Source organism: Bidens hawaiensis, unplaced genomic scaffold, assembly GCF_021521415.1.
Source record: "Bidens hawaiensis isolate Kalapana, Puna unplaced genomic scaffold, B.hawaiensis_p1.1 tig00021830_1, whole genome shotgun sequence".
Classification (NCBI taxonomy): Eukaryota; Viridiplantae; Streptophyta; class Magnoliopsida; order Asterales; family Asteraceae; genus Bidens; species Bidens hawaiensis.
The window spans coordinates 167,599-176,633 of NW_027493386.1; the positions used below are offsets into that span (position 1 = coordinate 167,599).

The window sequence follows — 9,035 nt, forward strand, 5'->3', positions numbered from 1 at the left end:
TTGGGGGGAAAAGGTGGAAGAGTAGGAGGTGAGTTGGGGGTATAAATGTAAAAATGCAGTTTTCTTTTCTTTTCCTACCGTCTCGGGAACACACAAAATGTTCAATTTCCGTTTCTTTCTTTAAAACTCGGAACACGAATTGAAATCACACTTTACGTTTCCTATCATTTCTTTTCCCATCAAATTTCCTTTCATTTCCTTTAACTCCTTTCCTTTCTTTTGTTCCTTTCTTTTGTTAAAAGAAACTCTGGAACGAAGCCTCAAAGTGATTTTCTTTGCTTTCTACAATTAGCTTCTCCTTCCACCCGCCGCGAAATTACGGTTGCTCAGCCGCCGTCCGATCGATATGCATTCTATAAATTACGATTTTATCTCAACATCACCGCAGTCGTAATATTTGAACTAAATTCTCCAGTCTGCGGTAATTTTTTTTTGTCAAATTATTATTTGGACGTGCTGTTTTTCGTTTTTATAAGGGTTTTGATTTGTTGTGATTTTACTGATTAGTGTAATATAATATAATATCTGGAACTTGTAATTTTTAACAAAACATGAATCCCCATCTGTTTATTTTCTTACGTCAAGGTATTGTCATGTTCAATTTCCCTAGATCAAAATTTTGTAATTTGAATTTGATGTTTAGCACCTTAATAGCGTGATCTAGTGACAATTAGGGGTGTTTTTTCTGAATATTAAAAACTGGCATTAACATCGATTAAACGACACCAAAGTCAAGCGGGTAAAAACTCAATTTTGTGAAAAAACCCCTATTTTTAAGAAAAAATTAAAAAATTTAATACCTTATAGCTAAACATCAAATAGCGCCCGCCATTCCATCGCTATCACTATGTTACGTATAGGTAGGTCGTTTGATATTGACTACTATTCACTATTGACGACTATGAAATGGAGGTATAAATACATGAAATGGGGGTTTAAGACATGAAATGGGTGTATTAAAGCTAGAAATATATGAAAATATGAATGGTTTGGTTTGGTTTGGTTTGGTTCGGTTCGGTTAACCGAGGGTACAAAAATTAACCCATAACTGCTTTTTAGTTAGTTTCGGTTATCGGTTCGGTTATTGCTCACCCTGGTGTCTACATAAATTGATTCATTGGGTATTAATGGTGATGAAATTGCAAGTTGATTTGAATTGTGTGTTTTTTTGTCAGGTGGATTATTATTATTATTATTATTGTTATTATTATTATTATTATTATCATTATTATGGATTCGAAGTGTCATCATTCGGGCTCGACACCATCAGAAGAATCAGTAATGGATTTGGAAAGAATTTGTTGTAATCACCATAACCTAACATCGCAAAGTCCACCTGTGCAATCGTTTATCACAACCTCTGCAGGTCAACTATCAGAGAGCAATGCTGCATATTTCTCATGGCCTACTTCAAGCCGGTTGATTGATGATGCTGAAGACCGAGCTAACTATTTTGGAAACCTTCAAAAAGGAGTTTTACCTGAAACTCTTAACCGACTTCCAACCGGACAACAAGCCACCACATTGTTTGAACTCATGACAATCAGGGCTTTTCATAGCAAAATCTTGCACAGGTGGAGTCTTGGGACTGCAATCGGGTTCAGAATTAGACGCGGGGTGTTAACAGATATACCTGCTATTCTTGTGTTTGTGGCTCGAAAGGTTAATAGGCAGTGGCTGACTCATGTTCAGTGTTTTCCGTCTGCTCTTGAGGGACCGGGAGGCGTGTGGTGTGATGTGGATGTTGTGGAGTTTTCATATTATGGTGCACCTGCAGCAACTCCAAAAGAACAGTTGTATACTGAGCTTGTTGATGACTTGCGTGGTGGTGGTTTGTGCATCGGTTCAGGTTCCCAGGTAATCTTTCTGACTGACCCATAACACCATCAGTTTGTTACATATTGAGGTTTAAATTAAAATTGTTAAATAATTAGGAATCAAAGGAACCATGTTTAGCCCTTGGATCATGTTTTAGTGGATGGTTGAGATCTCTCTTATGTCTCATAATCAAAGGCTAAAAAGTGGTTCCCTGTAATCCTTACTAAATTATTAAGGTCCTGTTCATTTCACTGAATTGGAAGGAATCCTAAGGAATGGAATTTTAAATCCCATGAGTTGGTTGTTCGTTTGAATAAAGCATGGAATTGGGATTGAATCCAATTCCAGTAAAATCCCACCATTGCTGGAATTCAAGAATCCCACCTCTTTTCAAAGGAAAGTCATAAAAAAGTCAGGATTCTCTTAAACCCTAACCACGCTTTCGTCGTTCTTCACTTCTTCTCTACCGCCTTCCTCCACCACCGCTGTGCTCATCCGCCGTCGTGATCTTCTACCGCCGTTCTCAAGGTTTGTTTTTTTGTTTGAATTTCATGTTCGATTGGGTTTAATACTTGTTTTATTTATGCTTCTGGTTGGATTTCTTGCATCAGGTATACGATTTACAGCTAATTTTGGTTATTATTAGTGGTATTTCCATCATTGTTGAGTTTTCTTTTGATTTCTTGCATCCGATATATTTAATTATTTTTTTGATTTTTTATGTTTTCTTTTATTTTATTAATTTTTTAGATTTTTTTTATATTTTGTTATTTGAATATTTGTAGATTGAGGGGAGAGTAGAGAATTCAAATTCTATCAATAAGCTTTACTAACCAAACACATGATGGGATTTGCAAAGAATCCATTCCAATTCAAAATCCAATTCAAATTCCCCAAAAAGTATTCCGTGAGCGCCCCCTAAGTGTTTTTAATTGAAGTTACCATATTTATTTTTGTGTGTTTCAAGGTATTTTGTTTATTGCTTTACCATATTTATTTGTGTGTGTGTTTCAAGCTATTTTGTTTATTGCCTTTTCTCTATCTATGACTTGTGTTGATGAATTGTTAGCATGTGGATCAAAAATTTTTAGAAAATGTTATATATTTATTTGTCATTTGCTCATTAACTGTTAGTCCCATACTGTTTTTCAATGATTTTATCTAAAGGCACAAAGTCTACATTCAGAGGAGGAGAAATGGGCATGCTAGACGAATTGGGTAATGGGTCACAATATTGGTTTTTTTTTCTTTTTTTTCTGTGTGTGTGTGTGTGTGGTGCATTGTAGCACTTGTGAAATTTCTTTTATAAGTTAGTCAAATGTGAAATATCACTACAAGTTATATTATCCACACTCTTTCAATAAAAAGAGGTTGTATGTATTAAACGTATAGTGTAGGTGGCTCTCAACCCTTTTGACACATCATTTACTGTAATTACTTTACTGTTTATTTTTTAATATTTTATTGACCAAAGCAGTAGACTACAAATAAAAGTATAAAACACTTTCTCTCTCTTGACTCCTTCTCTCTCTCTCTCTCTCTCACTCAAAGAATGACATCAACTCGAACTGCTCGCATTAACCTTTTACTTTATATATATATATATATATATATATATATATATATATATATATATATATATATATATATATATATGTTTTAAAAACACGATCGATACACTATCAGATGGTTTTTATTCCCTTTACTTATCATGCTATATTTTAAACCTTAAACTTGGGAAAGTCTCGGCTTAACATGTTTTATTTGTTGGTTAAATGATTTTCTCAAGCTTTGCTTTTGATTTTCTCAAGCTTTACATGTTTTATGTGTGTGTGGGTGCATTGTAGCACTTGTGAAATTTCTTTACAATGACCGGAATATTTTTTATGATTTAAAATTATCTATCATAACATGTTTTTATATCCGCCTGTTAACGTTTGATACCGCGCCTTTAAATTATTTTTTTGGCTTACTAATTCATGTTTACAAATTTGTGCTGGTACCGCCGATACTAACTGTGTCGGTTCACTGCTGTAACGTGCCGGGTTTTTTGGTTCCACATATGATATTTCTGTTGTATTTTGGTATTGACAAGTTTATTTCTTTTGTTTAGTTTCGATGTCGTAACCCGATATAGGCTTATTTCGCGTGGACTCGCAACGCGTTGATAATTTAACGTTTTTATGTATGTTTTTTTTATCGGTTTAATGGTCCCCTTGCGGAGTGTGGGGTCCTAAGTCATAGTTTGACCCATTCTAGACTGCATTATCATATTATTGATACACCATTAAGTAACTTGTTGCTTTTTTAGGTTGCAAACCAGGAAACATATGGAACCTTGGGTGCCATTGTAAGGAGCCGAACAGGAAACCACCAGGTGGGTTTCCTCACAAACAGACACGTGGCAGTCAACTTGGATTACCCGAGTCAAAAAATGTTCCATCCTTTGCCACCTAGCCTCGGACCCGGGGTGTATCTAGGGGCTGTTGAGAGGGCCACATCATTCATCTCAGATGATCACTGGTATGGGATATTTGCCGGGACAAACCCAGGTAATAACAATAAAAAACAACAATAATAATAATAATAATATTAAAAAATCAATGTTATTATCTTTTCTTCAAAGTGCATAATATAACATTTTTATTTTTTAGAAACCTTTGTTAGAGCCGATGGGGCGTTCATTGCATTTGATGATGACTTTGACGTATCAAACGTGACAACATCTGTAAAAGGCATCGGGGAAATTGGTGATGTTAAAGTTATAGATTTGCAGTCACCAGTCAACAGTATAATTGGGAAACAAGTGGCTAAAGTTGGTAGAAGTTCTGGTTTAACTACCGGGAAGATAATGGCGTACGCATTAGAATACAATGATGAAAAAGGGATATGTTTTTTCACTGATTTCTTGGTTGTTGGTGAAAACCAAGAAACATTTGACCTTGAAGGTGATAGTGGAAGTCTAATCCTTTTAACAGGGCAAAACAAGGATGAAAAGCCACGTCCCATTGGGATCATTTGGGGTGGGACCGCCAATCGTGGGCGGTTAAAGCTCAAAGTGGGCCAGCCTCCCGAGAATTGGACCAGTGGAGTTGATCTTGGACGGCTTCTTGATCATTTGGAACTTGATATTATTACAACTAACGGAAGTTTACAAGGTACGTACCCGTGTTTATTCTTAAATGACTATAATACATAAGCTTGTAACCAAACAAACGATTGAACATGCACAATCAAACGAACAGGGTGTTCTTGCCCGTATTTGTTCGTTAATTGTATAAACGAAGCACGAACAAACGTAACTGAACGTAGATGAGAACATAAACAAACAAAACTGACTGAACACCAGTTAATAGTAAACGTGAGCATCAATTTGCTGGATCTAAAAAATCATGAAGCTAGATTAATGTTAAAGGGTGCTGTTTTAAGTTTATAAAACTGGACTAAGTTGTAATGGATCTAAAAGTTATATGAATATTTAAATGGACGAACTTAAACAAACTTCAATAACAAACATAAATGAACGGACCTAAATGAATTTAAATGAATTAACGTAACCATTCACGGACATAATTGAACAAGCGACACATGTGTTGTTGTTCGTTCATTTAATAAATAAACGAACATTAAAGAACTTTCTGACGAATGGTACACTGAATTTTTGGTTCGTTTACAGGACTGATAATACAAGATAAACTGAACTGAACTACTCTAAAAACTGACACTCATACGGGTTTGGTACCGTTTAATTTCGTGGATTGATGGTTTTGGACTTAGGGGCGTGTGGGTTTGTTTTTGGGATTTATTGTGTTATTCAGTGAGGGGATTAGTAGTATATTTATCTTTAGTTATTTATTTATTTTGGAATAATTATTTTTTGATAATTAGTTATAGGGTTTCAACATACCTGATTATCAAAGAGCAAAATAAAATTACCTAAATACAGAGTTCAAACCAATCTAAGAGGCTTTTGTTTATGGGTGTGGATTTTTGACACGGCATTAATCTAACATGAAATACGAGGGTTTGGGTTTAGACTAACCGGGTTCGGTTAGTTTTGGGTGGAACCTGCAAACACGTTTAGCTAAACGGGTCAGGTTGGCCTAGAGGTTTCACAGGTTGACCCATTTATTTTCTTGTAAGATATGTATTTTTTTTTGGCAATGAAAAATGCTTTGTTGGGTATTTATGGCAAAAGTTGAAGATTAAAAGAGAAATTGACATCCGCTTGTATAGTTTAAACGTAATTGTTTTATATGTACATTTTTATATTCTGTTGCAAACTATAACTTTAGAGCATTAATATGCAAAAACTGAAAAGAAAAGCATAAAAAAATTTCACACTAAACGCTTTGTGTTCATGTCAACCCGCAAGTATTTGTGTCATGTTCAGGTTCATGTGTCCGACATGATATTCGGGTTCATGCTGTGTTCAGGTTCGTGTCGTGTCGACCTGTCAACCCACGAAGACGACCCTTCTAGAAACCCGAACTACTAAATATCATATTTATTACAGCCGACTATCAAACTATTATTATCATTTAAACTCACCTAATTACTTTTAAACCGCACATCAACATTCATAACTTGATAGTGACATGTTTATCTTTATTTACTCAAAAAATAGCTGCACTACAAGAGCAAAGACATCCATCTGCAGCTTTTATTGATTCTACTGTTGAAGAATCATCACCTCCAAAGCAAAATGCCAAAGAATATAACGAGCCACTTGGAATAATAAATCTTGACGAAGCCCCAAAAGGAGAGTTTGTGCACGAAGAACGTCAGTTTATAGACAACTTCTTGGCAAGATCTCCTGTTAATGAAACCTCAAATGCAAGCAATCTTTCACCATTAAAATTCGAGGACCAGGATATTTCTTTCGGTCTGCAATTGGGTGAACCACACCACAAGAGACCAAAACTATCGGGTTCTTCATCTCGTGAAAACCTTGGTTGAACAACTTTTGTACGATATTCGAAATGTTTCTACTTGATTATTTGTTTTTATTTCCGGGTGTTGTATGTGAGAGGTAACGTCTTAAAAGTATGTGCAGTATGGTATGACTGTTTTTTGATGTTTGCTTCCGCCACTGCTACTGATATTGCTCTACTGAAAGTGTACCAAATATTATTGGTAATTTATATTGATGATTTTGGAAGTTCAATGCAAGTTATTGTATGTATATACACACTGATTGATGTTTGATAATTAGCTTGAATTTTTATTACCAAAAAGAAACAAAAGACCAAATTCGCCTTCTTTTACGGCATCTATGAGTGAGGTGGCATGTTTGTGGGAGGGCAAGGGCTGGATTGGATAGTTGGATATCAACGCCCTTGAGGAGAAGACGGGTGCACGATTAGAGGTGCACAAAATACCCGGAACAGGAATCGGTTTTCTTATACCCGGGTTTTTAATACCTAACCCGTACCTGACCCGACCCTACCCGTAGGGTACGGATAAGGTATGCGTTTTAGTACTAAAACTCGAACCCGAACAGGACCCGATTTGTACCCCGTAATGCCTGAAAAACCGAACCGGTTCTATACCCGAAACCGGGTTTTTCCAATACCTGAAATTGGGTATTTCAAATACCCGATCTATACCTTAAAAATACCCCTAAAAAGTGCAATCTCTTGAAAAATTCAATATGTACATGAAAATTAACCGGAAAAAGCCCGGATATAAGGTTTTTCAATACCCGAGAATAGGGTATTCAAATACCCGATTTTAGAATATTCGAATCGAACACGATGCATATGGTATGCTTTTTAGAGACAATACTCGAACCCGACCCGGGTATTACCAATACTCGATTTTCCAGTACCCGGTCATACCCGAACCTGATTCCATACCCGAAACCAAGTGTGAAAAACCCGACTTGTACACCTCTATGCACGATTGCTATGTTGGGCGCATTCCGGTAGTGCTAGAGGGTTTTTTTAAGTTTGTTTTTTATATATGGAATATATATTTTTTATTTGATATACATTAGTGACGTATACATGATCTATATATATATATATAGTAGGGTTAACGTAAAAAACAATAGTTTTATGAAAAGTATAAGAATAGATGTAGACCTTCAATCTAGGATATAGTGGTTGAGATTGATAGTTTCTAAAAGTTGTATAGTTTCCTATTTATATGATATAGTGTCTTATTTAGCTTATGTACTTTATTTCCAAGTGTTCTCACACTTCTCACAAAACAATTGTTTTATTTGAACTCTTATATAGGATGGGGTTATTCAAAAAAATGAAATTTGTCTAAAAAGTGTAGAAAAAGATAATGTTCATTGAATCAAGCCTTTTAATGACCAAGATTAATTATGAGTTATATTTGTGTTGTGTTTTATTCTTTAGTTAGAATTTATTTCTTCTAAAGGGCATTATGATCTCTTTCAAAATAGACAATCAAATTAAAACTCCCATACACAATATTTCCATCAAATTCTTTAAACACACATCAAAGAGAAAAACAAATCAACCACCCATCGTGAATCACAAATCAACCACCACCCACCGTGAACCACAAATCAACCACCACCATTCTTCCTTCTCCGGTCATCGTCACGTTCTCCGGTCATATTTACCGACTTCTAGGCCTTATTGGTTGAGGAAAAAAGTGTTCCTCTCCAAAACCCACCTAAACCAGCATATCTAAAAAAAATGTTCAACCCTTGCCGCCGCCACAGGGTGAGTAATAGGCCCCGATTGATGAACAAATAGCCTGTAAATTGATAATCCTAAAATCGATAGGCCCGTTTTCAAGAAAATCGAACGGGTGGTGGTTTTTTCCGGCAACTGTGGCGACGAGTTTGGTGGTGTTCACCGGAAAAAAAAGAAGTGGGAAAGGAGGGTGAGAGATTGATGGTGGACTACAAGTGTAAGATTAACACAATTTTTTTTTTTCAGATTCGATTAAGATCAACGTGTTATATTGCATTTGTCATATTGAATTTGTAGTGTATGACATGACAAGAGTGTTATGCTATATTCCATATGTTTGTACTGTGTTATACATTTTCATAACTTGAACTTGTTATGCTATGGGTGTTATAGTTCATGTTTTGGTAGTGTGTTATAAATTTCAAGATAGAAAGCTCAAATCTATTATGTGATGGGTGAGTCATTGTTTTGTGCCCTGATTGCGGTGCGCGCATATAATGTATATATGTGTGAACCCTCAGGTGGGCAAAAGTAAAATTGCAC

The 9,035-nt window shown here is 35.6% G+C and overlaps 1 protein-coding gene across 1 annotated transcript; it reads left to right on the forward strand.

Moving 5' to 3' along the window:
• Nucleotides 1-1,211: 1,211 nt before the first annotated feature.
• Nucleotides 1,212-6,838, forward strand: LOC143564172 (protein NARROW LEAF 1-like). The gene is made up of 4 exons (XM_077051532.1): nucleotides 1,212-1,857; nucleotides 4,130-4,370; nucleotides 4,473-4,976; nucleotides 6,446-6,838. Exons 1-4 carry the CDS (start codon nucleotides 1,231-1,233, stop codon nucleotides 6,775-6,777), a joined length of 1,704 nt encoding a protein of 567 aa, XP_076907647.1. The 5' UTR covers nucleotides 1,212-1,230; the 3' UTR covers nucleotides 6,778-6,838.
• Nucleotides 6,839-9,035: the final 2,197 nt, after the last annotated feature.

Coding starts and splice junctions, on each gene's coding strand:
- LOC143564172 (XM_077051532.1), top strand. CDS start 1,231: ATGGATTCGAAGTGTCATCATTCGGGCTCGACACCATCAGAAGAATCA. Junction 4,371..4,472: donor ATTTGCCGGGACAAACCCAG/GTAATAACAATA, acceptor TTTATTTTTTAG/AAACCTTTGTTAGAGCCGAT. Junction 4,977..6,445: donor AACTAACGGAAGTTTACAAG/GTACGTACCCGT, acceptor CTCAAAAAATAG/CTGCACTACAAGAGCAAAGA.